We start from the raw sequence: 21,413 nt of genomic DNA, 5'->3' as shown, positions 1-21,413 counted from the left end.
ATATCAGTGATAGTGTTTTTTAGATGCCCACCAAAAGGAAATCTTCAAGGGATAGTTTGAATTTGATGTGTCACAGAATTTTTACAGCCCAAAAATGCATAAAAAATACAAATACAAAATTGTTTTTCAATGGTAGAACTACTTTCTTGTGTGGTCTAAGCTCTCTGTGTTGATTCTCAGTTACAGTGGTGGCTGGCAGGTGCCTGACAGGTATGTGAAACGTGTGATAGTGAGAAGTGGAGGAAAAAAGAAGCTAGCCACAACATTACCTGCCAGCTATCTTTGGAAATGTTAGCAAACTCAAACAATCTACTGTCGTCTCTGTGGTGGCTAACAGCTGGTGACAGGAGGCTAACAGTTAGCATTTGGAGCATCCAGCCAGTATCCAGCACTCAGTAACAATGAGAGGAAGAGAGCACCAATACTGTCCTACAGAACAGCTGGGGGGGGGAAGTAAAATAATAAAGCATTTTTCAAAATGGGTGAAGTATTCATGTAAGTTACCAATGCATTTATTTTAACATCATGACATAGTTTTAGTTGTTAAAGTTAGAAATATGATTAGGTTTGGGTTACATTTAATATTTAGGGAATGATGAAGTCAGTGTATTGTCCTCATATCGATTCAAGAGTGAGTGTGTGTGTGTGTGTGTGTGTGTGTGTGTGTGTGTGTGTGTCAGGTCAGGGCTTGATTAGCGCAGTGGGGCGTAGCGGTGGCGTCCAGCTGCTCCCCCCAGAAGTGTGCCACAACACACAGCAAGGCTTCCAATGGATGATCCAGCAGCAGAGAGAAAAACGCTGCTCTGAAGTCAGTGAGACATGAGGTGTGCTGCTTCATGCAGCCATGTAGTCGGACAACACACAGGTTGTGTGACTTTGTTGGCACAAAGAAAATACAGAAGTGCAAGTTTTTCACACACACACCGGCAAAAACCTTTGGGGCAGTTGGACAACATTTTTTAAATGTTAGGTATAAAAGATATTGATCAGTCGTGTGCTTTGTTTTCCACTCTCCAGGTATCTCCAGTTAGCACATCCTGTATATCCTGTATGCTGTTCTTCATATACATGTTCTTTCTCATTTGTCACATATTGCATATTGTTATTTTTCTAGTCACTCAGTTATCTCATACTGCACATATTTCAGGTTTTGGAGTATTCGCAAAACAAACATGTATTTTCATGTTTTTTCTGTCAGTCTGTTCAGCAGCTATTGTTCAGTCACATTTTCCCCATACTTTTCATGCATCTCTACTTGACACATTGGAATTGATGTTGATGTTGCATTATGTTTAAAGTCTTAGGGAGTAGTATTTTGATGGTCTCTTGCTTACAGAAATCTGATTGTGTCATTGATAAGAATTTTTATGTTTGGCTGCTGGTATGCCATGAAGTAGCCACTAAAGTGTGGGGATTTTGTCACAAAATGTATGAGAAAATAGAAATATATTATATTATTTGACATCATTGTTAAAAAAGTGTATATTATGATATATAGAAAATTGGTAAATAAGGTGAAAATGTCACTTTTCATGTCATTTTTATTTGAGTACTCTACTTTTATCCTTTCCTAGTCAGATTTTCTTATTGTTTGGCTGCAGTAAGAGAAAAAAATTACCCATTTTGCTGCTGCAGTGGCACAGGTGTCATTAAAGTTTTAATCTTCTCTTTCCTTCAGTTACCCCTGATCTGTTCCCGGAGACGCCCCTGCTGCCGTCTCTGCCCTCCCTGTCATCGGGGCGGGCCGGTCCTGCTCCTCAGAGGCCCCGGAGGCGGAGCAGCAGCGACAGCGCCGCCAGGCCCCGGCTGTCGCGCTCAGCATCTGGGCCGGGCCCAAGCAGAGGCAGCATGGAGGTGGGCATGCGTGTGGTGCGCGGCCTTGACTGGAAATGGGGGAACCAAGACGATGGCGAGGGCCATGTGGGCACCGTAGTGGAGATCGGGCGGCAAGGCAGTACCACCACGCCAGACAAAACGGTAGTGGTGCAATGGGACAGCGGCACTCGAACCAACTACCGCACAGGCTACCAGGGTGCCTACGACCTGCTGCTCTATGACAACGCTCAAGTCGGTGAGCACCCCTGTCCACGTGCTAGACTGATACATGCGGCCAGTGCAGTTTGGATTTTGTTTTGGATTTTTGATTCCGTCCAGTCTAGTTCAGTTAATTAATTAATCAGGTTAAAGGGACAGTTCACCCCTTTTGAAAAATGTGATATTATTTCACCTCCCCCTTGCTGTTCTATAGGACAGTAGAGGTGCTAAGTGGCTGGATGCTCCAAATGCTAACTAAGTGGTGTTGAACCTTCTTTCAGCTGATTAAGATGGTTATGTTTCAGAATGTTAGCTGGGGGGAAGTCTAGCTCAATGGCAGGAGGCTAACAGTTAACATTTGGAGCATCCAGCCAGTATCCAGCACTCAGTAACAATGAGAGGAAGAGAGCACCACCAAGTGAAATAACACATTTCACAATTTTCATTATAATAATCAGCTGTGCTGAAGGTTAGGAGGTGAGGTGTTCCGGTGGAAATCTGTGTCTACCTGTTTATCTTACATATTTAATCTTGTTTTTTATTTTTTATAATTATTTTTGGTTTGTTTTTGTGGAGGCTCAAGCAGCCTTTCCAATGCCCATTTTAGTAACCATGACACAGTATCAGCCAACTCTCACCCATCAGTCATCTCACAATGTCTTGGGCTTGAATGACACACAGTCTAATGCAGGATTCATTTTCATTTTGCTCCATTAAAAGCGACATTTTTCTGCCTCAGAAGCTTGGCCTTCAATTAATGGAGCGAAAGAATAGAAGGACAGAGGAGGGGATGAAGAGCTAAGGGGTGGGTGGGTGAGGGGGGTCTTTTTGTCATTCGTTGTTTGCGCCTCAATTCCTCCACATCCAATGACATTAGCTATTATATTATTAGTGCACAGTAGTATAATATTTACATATTAGTGTAATGCAAATTAAACTTTCACCAACTTCACTTTAGTAGCAATGAAAATAGATTTTAAAATAGAAACGACTGATTCACCACAGGCGAAATAACTGCCACATTGGCTTTCCACAGCCAAAACTAGCCAGCGTTTAGCAGGTGGCTAGTCCTAATTTCTAGCCCTGTTGGCTCATATGTTATTATTTTATTCTCCATGCTAGGTTTTTGACAAGCTGTTCATAGTAATATTAGTGTTTTTTAGCGAGTACAGTGTGTCATTTCCCTCTAGGAGCTGAAATATGAAGCTGCTGTGGTAGGCTTGTTGAATTTATGACCTTGGTCATTTTTCTCCGGGCCTGTTCTTGATCATCCATCCACCTCTCCTTGCCCACCCAGGGGTGCGTCACTCCAACATCATCTGTGACAGCTGCAAGAAGCACGGCATCATGGGAATGCGCTGGAAGTGCAAGGTGTGCTTCGACTATGACCTGTGTACCCAGTGTTACATGAACAACAAGCATGACTTGAGCCACGCTTTTGAGCGTTACGAGACGGCACACTCCCAGCCGTGAGTACTACTATACCGCCACTTCCCATCCTCATGTGAATCACTTCTAATTGTGCTCTCTTTCATATGAATGTCTTTAATATGACTTGCTTGCTCAGTTTGAATCCACTCGATTCTTAGAAAAGATAATCTTGTTAGTGTCGTGTCTTGTAGTTATCTGTGATTAGTATGGTTTCTGTTGGATGGCTAGCCAGGTAAAAACATTGTTGCTATAAGAAAACAAGGAGCCTTCACAGTGCTGTAGGATAGGACCCTTAAAATATACAGCTGATTGTGATTTGAGGAAAAAAAATAAAGTTGAGGAACTGAAAAGCAAGGGGTCAGGTAACAGAAAGACAGACGTAGCCTAAGCTTTAAAAAGTAATAACAGAGGATGTTTTTGTCCATTTACATTATAATTGTGTACTTGAACTATGTCTGATACACCTCAAGAAACATATGAATATTTACATATCTCTATATATCTTTGGGACTAACTGTGCAAAACTATACTTTGATAACACAACCAGTCAATAAATAAAAAAAATATTTTGGTGCTTGATCTGGGTGCATGTTAGAGCCAAATTACTGCAGAATTACTGGCTGTAGATGCTCTTCCCCATCCACTTTGCATACTGACAACAAGCATTTCCATGCTTAAATTAAAATTTATTGTTTGAAAACATAAGCATGACCATTACTCATGATATTAATTATTTATCAGTTTATTTGAATGTGATCTCAGCTCCTATTCACCAGTTGATTAGCTGCCTCCCTCTCTTCAGTGTAGAACTAAGTAACATTAGGGCTAGTTAATGTTTAACTATCAGCACACAGTTTACAACATGAAATACACAGAAAGAGAATTTGGTGAAAGAGCAGTGTGCTTTAATACACATGCTAGAGTACGCGTTGTCTTACACTCATTAATTGAGATAAAGATAGATACATTTCCTCAAACATGACCTAGGATGCAACTTGTTGCCTTGATGTGAATTGTAAATGACCAATGGAAATACACTGTCCAGTTCCCACCATGCATTTCATACTTTACTTCATATTTTCTGAGGGGAAAAAATACAGCATCACAGGAAATCAACCATGTATCTTAATTTAGAATAATTTGTGTCCTCAGCAACCTCTCCAGTCTAACTCCATTGAACATTGCAACATTCGTCTGTGTGAATATAATTACAATAAATGTGCAAGTACAGTACATTGAACAATTAGACACACATTTCCAAATGAATCTGTTCCCAAAGTAAGAGCAGGACCCATTAGGGAGTTTTACAGGGACTCTAATAAGCGAAATGTGCCGACGATTATGCGTGTGAACATTTTGAGTCGGCTTTGGTAAACCACACTTGGCCCTGCTGTGGATGAATGGCCTTTGAGCTGATTCCAAGTGTCGAATGTATCCATATTTACTAGAGTTACTCCTCCCTTCAGAATCCACTCTTCTGCATCAGTTCACAGTAAAGCTCCCAGCCGCTTCAGGCACTGTCTGAATGTCAGCTGGCCAGCCTGTTCCCATTTTTATAGTGGGGTGATAAGTGTGACACACTAAAAAGAACAGAGGATTCTTCTGTATTTTAGATCTGTCCTGGTTCTTCACAGTTCCGTCTATTTGCACAGACGTTTTGTAATGAGTGTTGCAAATCTTCTTGGCCATGATGGATAACTTTTAGTCAGTTAGCTGGCTTTGTAGTGTTATTTTCCTATTAAATATAGCTGTTAATAGGCTTCATTACAAAGTTAGCATTAATATGTTGAACAAGACAATATTTGGGGTGCTTTGGGGGTTGATTTTTGGAGTTTCTCTTGGCCTGTAGGATGAGTTTTATGTGTACATTTTTGCACAACACATGAGAAAGCTGTGTATTAAGTGAAACCTGACCTGGCCAGTTCCACTGAGGCCAAATAGTGCAGTTATCATTCAGCGCTCTGGCAGGGGTTGGACCCTTGTCTCGCCTCGTCTCCCACCTCAGTTTCTCTTCACTGGTATTGATTTCTCATTGGGGTCGGAATGTTGTTTGGCTCAGCAATGTCCTTCATTAAGCCAGTGGCTTTTGGCGGAACAAACACCTTTCTATGACCCTTCAAAATGTCCTGTGGATAAATCACTCACCTCTGTCAACAGACACTCAGAAAATCACCACTACATTCTCACTGTCAGGCTTCATTTGTCATCATATTGAATTGGGGAAAAGATGGTCAGACATGGTAATAGGAATAATAATAACTTCCAATATTGTAAAATCTATAATTTCATTTTAGTATTCCTGGAATAAATAAATTCCTTGATGCACTGAAAAATGAAGATGTAATTTGGTTGATCAGTACTGACCTGAGGTACGACAGATATTGTTGTAACACTTAAGCGCCTTTCCTAATTGATTAATTTGTCCAGGAGCACTGCTATTAACAGTCAATCCTCTAATCCTCGATTTATTTAGAGATTGGTTACAATCCTGTATGACTGAACAACTAAGTGAGATGAACAAAAAATTGTAAAAACTTAATTAGACTCATCAGAGCTTCCCCACTGGTAGAAATTAAAATATACTCAGCGGAGATTCCCCACCAGTGATTTAAGTTTGAGACAATTTTATATGATTCACTGCATTTAAAATTGCAGTTTTAAGCAGTCTGTTATTATGCTACATACACCCCAGCCACAATATTTTCTAATGGATCAATCCTTAATCTAAATGTAAAATAGCAAAACCAAGGCTGAATAAAAACAGCAGAAAAAGGCCACAAACTTGCCATGGTCATCAAGACCTGTGAAAAATGAGATGTGCAAGAATGTTGTAGCATGGTTCCCTGAAGGTTCTCTTACAACTTGCTGTCGCTTGGCTGTTTTATACCTTGGGAATCATTTTACAGGTGAGATTGTTTGGCTGTGACATTCAAAGAGGACACAGTAAACTGAGAGGGAAAATGTAGCTCAAATTGCAGCTACTCAGTGCATTTTCTTTATTTTTTGGAAAGCACAAACTAGTTTGAAACAGATTGCTTAGACAGCCACTTTGTAACTTCATTCCTTCACTCATTACAGATTGAATATACAGTTAAGTCCATAAGTTTTTGGACAGTGACACAATATTCAGAATTTGCTCTTGTACACTATCACATTGGATTTAAAATAGAGTAATCAAAATGTAATTTAAGTGCAGACTTTCAGCTTTAATTTAAGGGGTTGAACAAAAATATGACATTAACCATTTAGGAATTACAGCCAGTTTTATACAAAGTCACCCCATTTTCAGAGGCTCAGAAGTCATTGGACACTTGACTAAATGTTTATCAGAACCCTCAACATACAATCCAAAGAAGTGTCCATGCAGGTGAAGGAGGCCATTATTAGGCTCAAAAAGCGATAAATAAATAAATAAATATATCTATATCTATATCTGTATCTATCTATCTATCTATATATATACACTATATTGCCAAAAGTATTCGCTCGTCTGCAGAACATAGATAGATATATAGATAGATAGATAGATAGATATGTTTTCTTGCAAAGTCTAATCTGGCCTTGCTGTTCTTGAGTGACACCAGTTGTGACACCAAGTGTCCAATTACTTTAGCGCCTCTGAAGATGGGGTGACAATGTATAAAACTGGCTGTAATTCCTAAACGGTACATGCCATATTTTTGTTCAACCCCTTAAATTAAAACTGAAAATCTGCACTTAAATCATGTCTTGATTACTCCATTTCTGATCCAATGGTGGTGTACAAGGGCAGAATTATAAATATTGCGCCATTGTCTAAATACTTACGGACCTAAATATATGTACTTTTACCCCAAAAGTTGCCTCTACAGAGAAAATTGGGGGCAAAAAACAGAAATAAAATGTAAATAGTGGGGACATTTCAAAAGGCTGATGCAAGTCTGCTATAAAGGGAGGAGTATTGCCCTCTACAACAAAGACATGCCAATAATTGTTTTCCATTACCTCTGAATGGATCCACGTCACGCTGAAAACACATTGGACATAACTTCCTTATGAGTCTCAGGGAGATTATTTTTTCAGAGACATCTGAAGCATGAATGGAATATTGACTTCTAAAAGGGGCATAAGAGACTGTGACTCAGCTGAAATCAGTCAGCCAGCAATGATGTGAATGGAGCCTTTAGACATCTCTGGCCTTGGCTGAAGAGGACACATAATAATGGAGAATTCTAGATGGTACCAGGAGAACACCCAGTTCACTATCTTTCAAATATTGGTCTTTTATCAACTGAGACTAGTTCTGTCACACAGCCAGAACTTAAGCTTCAGTATACTACTAATTTTGGTATCTAAATTTGGTCATACTACATTACAAACAAGGAAAACCATCAATCAAGTTTGGTTAGGTCATCTTTGAAGTAAAAAAACTGAAGTAAAATAGTTCTGTTGGTTCCTGGTACCAATTTTACAACCAGTTTAGGTGAAGTGGAATTCATTTCAAGACCTGGTGCACTGTTAGATGCTGATACCAACTGCATTTTGTCTATGGAAACTTATCTTTTAACTTTTCCAAGTCATTTAGCAATCCTAAGGAAATTTTGCAAAACACCTTTAGTGAAAGTATTGAAGTCTATCATTGGAGAATCCAATATCTAATTTAAAAATGTATAACCAAATATAATAATATTCTCAATATTAAGTTTAATCTTTTTCATTTTGAGTTGTATTGAAATTTCCATCATGGTGACATCATTGCTTGACAAAACAGGTTTTCTCCAGCACATTGTACATTGTGTTGCTGGTCTTTAGAAACGCTCAAGAGATCTCAGTATTTTGATGATCATGAATTTATCTGGGTTTTGGACCATATTTGGGTTTGAAAATTTTCCAGGATGCACACCTTGTAATGCTACATCCATTCTAAATTATGTAGCAATTTAAAACATATGCTACTCTTAAGAACTTTTGTGTCAGTATTTAATCAGCATTGATAAAGCCTAGCAATAATGAGAACCTGAAACAAGGGAATGCAGATTATGTTAGTTAAGTAAGTAAGAGATTTTTATTAATACAAAAGCAGTGATGGTCTATAGGAACACGTCTCATCTGTAACACTTAACTGATATTATCCTTTCATAACCATCAGAGATTGCCTTCCCATCATTCTTTTATCAAAGAACCATAATCTGAGCCAAAATGAAGTTGTGATTTTTGCCCAGCCCTGGGACAGTGCGCAAAAAGGAAAGCATCACATGGAAGTCATGTCCTCTATCAGTGGCTTTATGCTGATTATACACGGTGCCAAGCACACAGCACTGCTCTATCTCCAGACTTCATTTACCCCTATTCTGATCATTTATAAAAGGTCAGACGGGGCAAACTGATATTTGCATTTAAACGCAGATTTAGCATGCTTTCTCAGTCAGAGGGGTCTACACTGGTATTATAGCATTGTGTGAAAAGATGGAGTCTAGACTCATCATAGCCAGCAGAGTTCATTTCATGAGGACCAAACATGATGATGTTTTCCCAACAACAGAGTTAACCAAGCTAGATGGCAATTTTTAATGTGCAGAGAAAGATTGAAGGAAACTGCTGGTATCCTCAGGAGAAAGTGGGAAGTTATCAGCCCCATAAACACTGGACAGTTAGTTGATACTCAAGCAGCACCATCACAAACATGGGGTCAGAGGCGTCTGAGCTGGATGTACAGTCCAGAGGTTTTCCATTACAATTACAACAGACTTAACTGGATTAGCACGCTACCTGTGCGGATTAGCATGTTAGCATTTTCAGCTTCCTAGAAGAGCTGTACTAGGTAATTAGTGGTGGCATGTGGAACAAATTGAGGTGCAAAAGATGTGCTACGAGTTATGTCATCTCTGCCTGCAAATGTAAATATTCCCATTGTAGCTTTGCGGAAGTGACTATCAAACAATCAGTTTTTGTTGAACACTAAATGAAAGGCATTTTCTGCTATGAACACCCAGGATACAGCTTTGATTCAATTACTTTGGTGATGCAATTGTTGTCTTATGAGATTGCTGTTATTGTACCATGCTCATTGTTCTGAATGGCTTATAATGACTTGCATGTAGTTAAGTCTCTCATGTTGTTGTGCATCAAGACGTGTGTAGGTAACGGCATGCTGACAGTGCTTAGGACAGCATATGCGTGTACCATATGTTTACGGGAGGGAGGCTTGGTTCGTGGTTGGTTAATCGGCTCCCCAACACACACAAACGCACACAAGTAGTTTCAGGGAGCCAATCAGATTGACTCAGTGCCTAATCCTTCCCTCGCACATTGGGTTACCCAGCTCCACCTGACCTCCTCCACTCCTCACCTGGCAGTCACGTTTAAGGCACAGCCATTCCAAATCCACCACCACCACCGCCCTCTAGCTGCCAGGACACGTCTGCTCTCATTTCCTCTCTTCTAGGCACAATTTCCTGGAATTTCAGCTCAGATTAGATTCTGGTAGGCTAATTGGAATTTCTCTGGGCATTTTTTTCCTGAAATATCTGGAGCTGAACCACCAGAGACTGTCTTGCTTCCTCATCTCCCACTTGCTCGCAAACCTAACAGGCAGACAGCAGCATGTTGAGATAGACTTAGCTCTTGTCTGGATTTGCATTTTAACACTTAATACCATAAAAGTCAGTTGAATAGTCACCTAGAGGGAAATGTTTTTAATGAGCAAGTTTTATGTTATGCCTTTCCATGAATTCTGAGACATGAAAAACTGTGGTTTACTTTACAAATCAGAGTTTACAGAATATTTGTATATAATTTTGAGTGGAAAAAGAATATTGCCACTGTCATTAGATATATGGATTTGGTGTATTTTCCTAGCCATTGTTGCTCATAGAGAATGTGTGACTTTGTGGATGCATTTAATATCTTTAACAAATTGCGGTTCTGTGTGGTCCGTGACCTTTGATCCAGTAGTTTAGAAGTGTACACTTTACCCTTGGGTGACTGTGAACCCTGTCATAATGTCAACAGGTCCAAGTCTCTGACCCTTATCTGGTCTGGGAGGAGAGATGACATTTGGTCTGGCAGGATTAGAAATCTTGATCCCTTAAAGAGTTGTTTTCTCTTGGATGTCCAAAGTAGCTTGACTGAGCAACAAGAAGTCAAAAACTGAAGCCATGCTTTTTTCAGGAAATCCACTGTACTTGACATCCCTCTTACTTATAAAATATTGTCACGTTACGGTTTAAGTATTGTTCTTTTTCTTTCTGAAGTATTTTCCAAGCTGCATGGAAAAATACTTTGTGTTAAATCTGTCCTGTGTTACTGTTATTGGCACAGTTTGATACATTCTCACCGCAAGTCCCAATTCACCAGGTCAGGAAATCTGTTGGCTGTCATTGTTTGAGCTTGCCTTATCAGAGCCTCACCATCTTTTTTCCTGGATTCTCTGAAAAGCTCTAGAACGTTTCATGATTGCACAACAAATGCATTGAAGCAACACTATATTGACTGTAGGCATACACGTATGTCTGTGTGTAGGCATAAGTACATACCCATATCCTCGCGGGACAAGATGCAGGCAACTGAGGACATATGTTTTGGCCTGTGATCAGGTAGACCAGCAGGGAGTGACACCCACACACATTCACTTAGCTTTGCCCTCTGATGGCCTGCTTTCTGATTGCTCTGCTCTCCAGGGATTAAACCTGAAGACCTGTTTTTAGACACGCACCTGACCTCGGCACAGTCTCTGCCCAGCTCAGACGGTGCCACAGTAAGATCTACTGTTAGTCGGCAGTAAGGCATCCAAGACCCAAGGATACTAGCAGTTCTTCTGGTGGGACCCAGGAACCTGAAAACCCTGACCGATGACAGGGGATGATAACCGGGGATAGCTTCAAGCATTTATGGACAGCAAGGCAAAGCCACGGTGTTAGAGAGACGTGTAGAAGTAGCAAAGCCTCCCCGAGGCTCTCAGAGGAAGACTGCCCACACAAGGCTGTTACTTTTGATCACTCTGGATTTGGCACGAATTTGACTCTATTCAGAAAAGTGGTTTAGTCGAAATGGAAGCTAGTGTGTGACCTCATCAAGAAAGTATGGGAATAGGCAGCTCCTTTGCACCAAGATCTGATCAAATCTTTACCATAAGGTACGTCAGCTTTTAAGAATGACGCTGTCATTGCGGTCTTGAGGGTTGGATGTTGTATTTGAGATTAGAATGTATAGTATAGATTTCCTCCCTATGTTTTCAGTTTATCATACCATAGTCCTGAAATCTTGTCTTAATTTGATATACAATCAAATTGCTCTGACCTATGGGGCCTATGTGTGGCTTTGCATGTCTCAGAGCTAAAGATGTTAAGTGTGACATGCTCTGCTGTGTGCTGCTTAATGGGTTTATTATGTAGGCCAGGCTGTTTGTTTACCAATTCAATCCTCAAGTTTTAGTTTTTTCTCTTGCTTTTCTAGAGAAGAATTCACATCAACTTTTCTGCACTAATTAGCATTTTATGCACTAATTAGATATTTTGTATATTTTTTTCAGTCGTTAGTCTTTGTGTAATATACATAAAAGATGTTCCACAGACAGTCTTAGATTCCATACTCAGTGTCAACATTGGTTTCATTATAAGATGGTCCGTAGGGCTGTTTGTCAGGCTCTGTTTCCATGCTGTTATACTACGTTTTTCCCGTCACAGAGTGAGCTTGGCACCAAGACAGAACCTCCCGCGGATCATCCTCAAAGGAATCTTCCAGGGGGTTAAAGTGGTTCGTGGACCTGACTGGGACTGGGGCAACCAAGATGGTGAGTGGGGAGCGGTGTGAGTGAACCTACATCCCTGGGACTGTTCATAACACTAACCTGGCACTGCCAACTCAGCAGGCCCCCCCTGCGCTCTTCAGCATGGAGCTGTACCTCTTCAAAGTGTTACCACTTACAATCTGTAATAACACTCTAACCTCACATCTCATTAACCCATGAAATGTCTTTGTGATAACTGATGTGTCTGCATGCACTTATGTTGCACTCTGTAGTCTGTTTCACAGATGTTCCTGTGTTTAGAGACCTGGGTCAACATTTACTTTTTTTGTTGTTCTTCCTCCAGTCACATGTAGCGGAATATACAGAGATATAAGATTACTCAAAATGTTGTCTATTAGGGTTGGGCAATATATTGTTTTTATGTTGATATCTTAATATAACACTGGATATCGTCTGGGACTATAGATATTGTAATATTGTCATATGGCATAAGTGTTTTTTCCTGGTTTGAGAGGCTGCATTACAGACTGTTGCAGCTGTTCTATTATGTGCCTCTACCTGCTTGGTCATCATATATAATATTGATATCGAGGTATTCACTTAAACATACTGTGATTTTTGATTTTGTCTATGTTGTGCAGCCCTGTTGTCTGTGCTGCAGCTGTTGAGGATGGAGAGAATGGCAGTCTTTGTGGGTTACCTACTAATTTGATCTGGGTTTTTGTGGCTACCATGCCTTTAATGTCTGCAGGTTCATATTACGTTATAAACGAGGGGGTCCAGGGAATGTGTTTCACTGTTGAAAACCATTAAGAACTAAACAGCAGTGCATTTTTGTTTTTTGTTTTGCTGATCTGAAAAATGCCCTTTCTGTCAGATATAAATAGCATTCCCTGGTTGGTGCTTCAATACATTTCAATAGATGTTGAAAACAGTTTGTCACATCTGTGGGCTAAATTAAACCCCTTAAATGTTTTCCTTAAGGGAAGGATAAAATGTTATTAGCTCTTTGTTGTTTCCTGGTCTGGGGTCATCTTTGTCTCTGAGAATAGTATCACTCCCTTTTCTGGGCTAGAGAGAATGAGTCAAAATGTCCTTTTGGTGTCTTTGAAATCAAGGCCCTGGGGTTTGGTTAAGTCACTCATCAGGCTTGAATGGTGTATGCGGTAAGTGCACACAGTAACAGGCATGCTCATTACTGCCTACCCCCTACTCTTGTAGGTCGCTGATGTAGTTGCTGTGGCCAGGCATTAGGCAAGCTGATGACTTAGTAATCTTTTGATGCAAGGGTTAACACAGGTTTTCCAAGGTGAAAGAAATTAACCGCAAATCTTGGGATTTGCACATTAGTAAGGTGGCTTGTGAATGTTTATTTTTGACCAGTGATGTTTATTTTGTAGTTTTGATTTTTGTTGTTCAGCACAAAAGTGGAATTTTGTCTGGTGTTTGACGTATACAGAAATGTGGTGGATGGAGGCATACTTTCCATAGGACCTTTTACTGATGAAGTCAATAACAAACTTATATGTGCATCTGTCTGCTCTGTATAGAGGCTACAGAGTTGTGTCAGTGTTTATTTTTTGTCTTGGTTTCAAAATTGAATTTGGAGAGAATTTGATTCTTAACTAGCTCTAGAAAATGTAATTGGATCATGACTTTGACACTTTGCAGCTTATGTGCCAATGGGGAAAACTTTTCCTTTCTCACACACTTCTGTTTCTTTCCTCTTCCCTGTCTAACATATCTCATATTCACCACCTTCCATTCATAGCAGGCTTTTGGATCTTATGCATGAGGAATTTTCACAACGGATGATCTTTATTCATTCTCCTTTGAATATTTTCATGTTTTCTGATCAAGACATTTCTGACTTGTTCATAACCAATCCACCTTGAAATAATACTTTCTCTTTTCCTTAGTAAGCCGATTTTTCTTTTGCTCTGTTGCATTTTGATCTTTTGCATATTTGTGTGTGTTTGTGTGCACTCATGTGTGTAGGCGGGGAGGGTAAGGTTGGGAAGGTAGTGGACATTCGTGGCTGGGACACAGAGTCTGGCCGCAGCGTGGCTAGTGTCACCTGGTCCAACGGCACTACCAATGTCTACCGAATGGGCCACAAGGGCAAAGTAGACCTCAAATATGTGTCCGACGTCCAAGGAGGCTTCTACTACAAAGACCACCTACCAAAGCTCGGTAAGAGGAGTTTCAAAACATGCATTCCTTAGACATGCATTCCATTCCTTAGTTTTGACACAGTTGTGGAATTTCCAGAAAAATCTGCTATATGTCATTACTTTCTCAGGTCATCAGATCAAGTTGCAATGTAATGGGTCAATTTTGGCCTGGTCTAAAAAATTAGATTTTGACTTGTCATGTCATAACAATATAATGGAGACCACCCCTCCACCTCAAATCCACTATAGAAATAATTCCCTGTAGTGTGGGAGTGACCAACTAAAAGCTGGTTCTTGCTTCATGCATGGCATTACGTGTGGGAGCTGCAGAGGTGCCGTTTGTCTACCGCGGTGTTTATGCTTCTTGCAGCATCTCATGACGACCACACACTTGAAAGCTAATGGTGCTCGTCACCAGCTGTCCACATTGTCTCAAATTTAAGCTGGTGCACAATATCACATGCAACTCCAGTTGCATCTTGCTGTTTTGGTCACAATTCTGAGATTTTAAACACATGCTTTTCTTTGCTTGGGTTACATGAAGTATGAACCAGCCTTAATGGAACAATAATAGGAAGACTTCCACAGTATCTATAAAATGTATATGCTTTTCTGCTAATATTTGCCCAAAACAAGCAGTCGTATTTTAGAACTCCAATACCATAGGTTTCCCTTCATTAAACTACAATATGAAATTGAACTTTCAGAGGCTTCAGACTTTCTGACAGCCCTTGGGGAAGCACTGACATGGCTACATTTGAGGACATTGAATATAAACACAAACCACTGGTGTATTGTTGTTGTCATTTGCATTGAAAACCCATATTAGCTTTTGTCTTCTAGTTGTTGATGTTTATATATGTTTGATTCCCATCTGTACAGGAGAGCATGCAGAGCTGCAGCGCCAGGAGAGTGCTGATGGCCACTCCTTCCAACAGGGCGATAAGGTCAAGTGTCTCTTGGAGGTGGACATTCTCCGACAAATGCAGGAGGGCCACGGAGGGTGGAACCCCAAAATGGCAGAGGTATTCCAGATGGATGGACAGCAGCCATATTTATAAGAGGCAGAGCTTCATACAATTGTCCCAAATAACTTTCTCTTGTTTCTTCCACCATAATGAGTTACTATGTACAATTTTGGCACTAGGAGTGATGCGTACATTGCTCATGCTTTTGACAAACACGGTCTCAGAATAAACACACACTCGTCCTAGCAATATTTTCTCTCAAACCTGGCATACAGTAGATTTATGTAACTGGCTCAGATGGACACTGGCGTGCAACAGAGCGAAAGGAAACAGAGCATATTACTTTCAAATTACAGCTGCTAAAGGGAACATTAAGGTCACAGCCATGCAGAGAGTGACCCAGGCTGAAACAACCTCTTTGTGTTTGCAGTACATCTGTCGGATCGGGACTGTCCACAGAATCACTGACCGGGGCGATGTCAGAGTCCAGTACAGCAACAACATCCGCTGGACTTTTCACCCTGGGGCCCTCACCAAGGTACTGAGTTACCAGTAACTCACTGCACCAGGAAGGACAGAACTTTTTTAAGCTCAACATTAGTGCAACTGGTGTGTTAGCATGGTCTCTAGCTAATTTTTTAATACTATAACCAGAGATTTATAATTAACAGCTTCATACTATCATTGTATATTGCTAATGGGAGCTCTTCAAAACATTCAGTCTGTCATCTTTTTTCCCCTAGGTGAACACTTTTGGAGTGGGCGAACTAGTACGAGTGCTGGAGGACATCGAAAGTGTCAAGAGACTTCAGGCTGGCCATGGAGAGTGGACAGACAGCATGGCTCCTGTATGCTCATTTAGCCTAACTGGTAGCCTGATGATGCTAACTACATGGTATCAGTCATTTAGCTTGGTGCTAGTTGCATCTGAGCTCATGCAACTTAAGGTTGTCATCTTTTCTTTTGTGTCATTTGCCCCACTGTATTAAAGCCTTAATTTAGCAGACATCCCACTGAATTAAAAGTGAAAAAACACCCTTAACACAAGGAAGTAATCCATCTTAGAGCTGTTTCCTTGGATATGCTCTGACTATTTACCTGTAATTGAAGAGACAGGAGTTTTGTCATGTATAAACCACGAATACATCCTTGTTACTTAAAGGGTTGGTAAGCTAAGCTATGCAGTTTTTCATTAAAATGTTTTTATTGTCATCATTGGCTGTTAAAATTATGAAACAGAGAATCATAAGTCCTCTCTATGCCACAAGAGGCCTATTAGTTGATTTCTCCTGACTCAAATGAGCAGCTTTGTAGGTGAGGGACTAAAAATTACCTTCACACATAGGAGTGTGGGCAGTTCAATCAGAAGACGACCTCAGTTATTATTCCTCTCGCCCTTGGTTGATTGACAGCGTTCAGCTACTCCTACTGTGCCCCTTTAGCTTCAACAAATGGTTGAGACAGTAACAGCAGCATGTTAGCAGAGCACGCCAAGGATTGTATCAGTAGAGGTAAATGTGAGAAAAAGATCTGTCAATTATGAACTTTCTGTGGCTCCTACCAAAGTCTCCTACCAAAGGACGGGCATACCCTTAGGAGAATGTCCATCCTTATTGTTGACTTTCAGAAATGCTCAGGTGTAGGTAGATTTTTACTAGGTTCACCATCCCTTTAAGACTACAACTGTTAAATTAGTTTTGCCATTCAACCATTTCTTCATATGCCTCTATCAACATTCTACCTTGTTTTGTTTGCCCCTCTGGTTCTCACTTACTTACTTACTTACTTACTTCTGTTGTTCCTCTTTTGTCCCCAGGCCCTTGGCCAGGTTGGGAAGGTGTTGAAAGTGTATGCGGACGGTGACCTACGGGTGGCATTTGGAGGCCAGACATGGACGTTCAATCCAGCATGCCTCTCGGCCCAGCCTGTGGAGGTGGACGCCAACCTCATGACGGCCGAGAACCCCAACGAATCCGGAAGTAAGGCCTCTGCCAGGACGAGGGGGCTCATCTCTAACAGTCAAGCCAGCCAGCTCCATTTTCCCCTCCACTGTTTCTGTCGTTCATTCTCGTCTGCCATTATTCCAGCTTCTCTCTCTGTCATGTATGCACATTACGTACAGGTTGTGAATGTGGCATAAGCAAACGCAGAGGCTTTTTTGTTTTGTTGGTCTTTCCAGCAGCATGTGGACAGGTTGTCCATTTCACTCTGTTGAAATGTTCTTTCCCTTAGTATGTTGTGATCTTGCATGCTGGCAGTGGGACGCTTTGGCTGCACATCAGGCATTTGTCATCATGTCCAAAGTTCTCACCAATCTCTCTCTCATGACTAAACCCATTCTATGCATGCATTTCACCTCAGTGGATGGAAGATTGATAAGGGAATGATGACTGTGTGTTTGCGTGCATGTGCGTGTGGTTTGGTTGAACTGCATGGAGGGACATTTTGACTCATTCCACTGGTTTTGCATTAAGCTAGGCTTCAACAAACCAATTAACCAGCATGTCTTTGTTTGTGATGCTGTGTGGGCCCTTTGGAAGTCTCTGCAACACCATTCCCAAGCATGATTTTCAAGTCAGAATGTCTAGAACTAATTTTCTTTTACCTTTTGTCCTTTCCCCCTCTCTTTTTTATTTCTCGCTCTGTCTCTCTGTCCAGGTACTGTCATTTCAGTGCTAGAGAAGCTGCTGGCTCAGTCCACAGAACAGGACAACCCCAGCCGGTTGGTCATTGAGGCAGCTCACGGCAGTGCCAGCAAAGTGCGGGAGTTGGTGCAGAAGTATCCCGACAAGGTTAGTGCGGCACTCCTTTCCTTTGCTGCAGTCTGCTGTCTGTTCCAAGAGCTCTTTCCACCAGGAGAACAACAGGGGGGTGGGGGTTCAAGAGGTAGAATGCCTTGACTTAGCCAGATAAGACTGGGTACACACTACATAGCTGAACAGACTATGAGAACACTGAACATCACAGACTTAATGAGCAATATCAGCAAATTTTGGCGATCACACACCGAAGACAAGGTCAAGACAGAGGTAACGCATTATCTGAGTTCTCACTCTACAAACTCCCAGATCTCTGGGAAAACACAACTACAACACAAAACCAAAGAGATGAAGGACATAAAAGCCTGACAGGCCAACATTATAAAAAGTCAAAGGAAAGCAGCCAGTTGTGCACAGTATTGACCTCACTATTAGCCCAAAAATAATGAGCATTAATAAAAGTTAACTGTTCTAAAATGTTTCTGTCATCAGTCAACATTATGATCAGCAATATCAGGGTGGAGCAGGAATTATAATTCCTCAATTCCTCAATTCAGAGATTTAGACTGATAATATTTTTTCCAACCAGGATGTCATAACACAAGCAAAACCATGGTGTAAACCTGTGTCCAAATAAAATTAGACAAATTATTCTCAAAATCATTTGTATGGTATCATATCATATCGTTCTTTTTCAGTTACCTGGCTAACTATGGAATATTGTCTCTTGATGAGGTTTTTCACCACGTTTTTCTAATTTCACTAGTGACAAACTGGTTTGGTTTCTAGGCGTTTCTGTTTCACTGAGGATTCTGAATTTGAATTTGTTAATGGGAGGAAAACAATTTGGAGTTTCCAATCAAGGACTGCATCAAAATAGGCTTTTGTCATTTAGCGTGCAGTTGGCATGAGATCTAAGCATTTAAATGCAAATCTGGATCCGGGTTTTTACTATTCAGATCAGAAATTTGAAGGATGATGGGGGAGTGGGAGTGTCTGATCATCCGAAAAACCAAAGATGAAAGTCAAAGCCAGAACCAGAATCTGAAAAGAACGCAGGTGTTTTAAGAATAAGCATGTTTGAAATTAATTTAAATTAAGTTAATATCAATCATACTAACTTAAGTAAACCTGCTCAGATTAGTCATGAATTATTCTGAAGCATCCGGTGTATACAATTAACCTGTTCTTTTTCACTTTACTAAATTCTTAAATTTAAAATTTAATGTAATTTATAGCTAAATATGGCCTAATATGGCTGGTTACACACTATTGCTAGAAGTATTACCTGATTATTTTATTGACTGCTATGTATGATTAAAAAAAATGTCCTGACTTTTTTTTTCCTTCTCAAACATTATTAAGAAAAGTAGTGTTTTGTGTTCTTAAATTGTTTTCTATTAGATTATATTACAAAGATTAAATTGTATTATGCTACATTGTACATATGGAGCCGTGCAATTTCTGGTGAAGTAGATTGCTCAAGGATATGATGGCAGTAGTTCCTCTCCCTTACCTAGATTCATTCCAAGCAGTTCGATTACAGCATGTCTAAGGGTTGTGCCACTGCTGCCCTCGTATGTATTAGTGGCCATGTTCGTGTTATCGGCAGGTGGATATCAAGAACCAAGGCAAGACGGCACTGCAGGTTGCAGCTCACCAAGGACACATGGAGGTAGTGAAAGCACTGCTGCAGGCCAACAGCTCCATTGAGGTGAAGGATGAGGATGGAGACACGGCGCTGCACTACACTGCCTTTGGGTGAGACAAATGTTGGCCACATACATATTTGAGCTTACAGAGATACAGAACTAACATACACTTGAATTCATGATGTAGTGGTAAAAAAAAAAAAAAAAAAAAAGTGGGTAATCCATGATCTCCAGTTGGTGATCATTATGAACAGCCACCAATTTTCAGAAAAGCATGACTTTATGATATAATTTATCTTTAGAGAAGCTGTCCATGTGTAACTTAGATTGATACCACTTAACATAAAACATACAAAGAAACTGGGACATCGGTAAACTCTATTCTGAAAATGAGTGGGACAGATTTTAGTTTAGATGGGTTTACCTTCCACTTCATCCCTGTTTATATCTCAGGTAGACAAAGTTCCTCCGCAGTGCTAGAGTGACTACTACCATGCTACAGTGATGTATTTCTCACTCCTGTTGATCTGATTGGCTTTAGATTAGCTTTGATGAAGCGTCCCTGTTTTATTGACTTGTGGTTTTACTGTATGGAGAGAGATTTTGGGTTTCCATTACTGCTTCTGCCCACACTGCCAAATATATTGCCTCAGGGGAAGAGTGAAGATGAAAAATGAGTGAAATATGAATCTCTCAGAGGCTATCTTCATTCCTGCTATTGGAGAGGGACCTACCAATCACTGGGATGATTAAGAAGTTGTGCTTTCTGGTTCAAGTTCAGATTGGACAACTCAAGAGACCAATAAGAGGATGGTGGTTGGGTCTTACACTTGTTCCCGCCCATTTTCCACAATAATTAGGGACCCCCTTTCAAGCTTTCTATTCTCGACGGAGGAGATAGCCTGGGAACAAGATTCATTGTATATTAATGAAAATAAAAGTTTTCCATGACTGTGTTGTTGCCATGCAACTGTAGTTATGTGTAGTTCCCACCAGAAGTTTTCTTTTTTTCACAAAAAAAGGTTCACAAAAGGTTTTGGTGCATTTTATATACCGATTTAAATGAGCTTATTTCAAAACACATGCTGTTAAGAATGAGGTGAATCACCTGGATGTTCAAACAGCAGAAATGAAAATGCTAAATGTACACGTTTGTGTTTGTCTTTGTGTGTTTGGGTTGTGTTTGGGTTTAGCAATCAGGCAGAGATCGCGCGGCTGCTGTTGAGTAAGGGGGCCAGTGTCAACCTGCTGAACAACTCCATGTGCACGGCACTCCACATTGCCGTTAACAAGGGCTTCACAGATGTGGTGCGGGTGCTGTCCGAGCACTCTGCCGACGTCAACCTTCAGGTGAGAGGCCTAGTGTTGGGCCTATTTATTGGTCTGATGTGTGCATTTTCTTGAAAATACGGTATGATGCAGTAACTCCTTTTTAATAGAGGCACTCGGTGTGATGAGAGGATGTCTTCCACAGCTTTGTGAATGTCATTGTGTAAAACCTGTTATGACACCTGTCTCATTCAGTTTTAAGAAACTGCTAAACCACCCACAATAGAGTTTAGAGCTATGATGGTCTAAATGTTGTTTCAGAGGCTTTTCCACCTAGACAAGAATACAAATCCATGGGAATCCTATTAATTCTGGGGAGACGACAAGAGACAGACTTA

The 21,413-nt window shown here is 40.6% G+C and overlaps 1 protein-coding gene across 4 annotated transcripts in view; it reads left to right on the top strand.

The window, feature by feature from the left end:
- Positions 1-21,413, top strand: part of mib2 (MIB E3 ubiquitin protein ligase 2) — a 55,165-nt gene that overhangs the window by 14,639 nt on the left and 19,113 nt on the right. For 3 of the 4 annotated variants that reach the window (XM_030055034.1, XM_030055032.1, XM_030055033.1), the window contains exons 2-12: positions 1,679-2,071; positions 3,332-3,503; positions 12,129-12,235; positions 14,192-14,386; positions 15,250-15,392; positions 15,766-15,873; positions 16,079-16,183; positions 17,152-17,314; positions 17,994-18,127; positions 19,707-19,855; positions 20,940-21,096. In XM_030055034.1, coding sequence (XP_029910894.1) covers positions 1,849-2,071; positions 3,332-3,503; positions 12,129-12,235; positions 14,192-14,386; positions 15,250-15,392; positions 15,766-15,873; positions 16,079-16,183; positions 17,152-17,314; positions 17,994-18,127; positions 19,707-19,855; positions 20,940-21,096 — 1,656 coding nt within the window. In that variant the 5' untranslated portion in view covers positions 1,679-1,848. Of the gene's footprint in view, positions 1-1,678; positions 2,072-3,331; positions 3,504-8,195; positions 11,579-12,128; positions 12,236-14,191; positions 14,387-15,249; positions 15,393-15,765; positions 15,874-16,078; positions 16,184-17,151; positions 17,315-17,993; positions 18,128-19,706; positions 19,856-20,939; positions 21,097-21,413 lie in introns of those variants that run through there. The other variant, XM_030055035.1, reaches the window with a different exon arrangement.

This window comes from Myripristis murdjan, chromosome 7 (genome assembly GCF_902150065.1).
Source record: "Myripristis murdjan chromosome 7, fMyrMur1.1, whole genome shotgun sequence".
In the NCBI taxonomy this organism is placed as follows: domain Eukaryota; kingdom Metazoa; phylum Chordata; class Actinopteri; order Holocentriformes; family Holocentridae; genus Myripristis; species Myripristis murdjan.
Note: the sequence above shows the minus strand (reverse complement) of the source record. Positions and strands in the feature narration are given on the sequence as shown.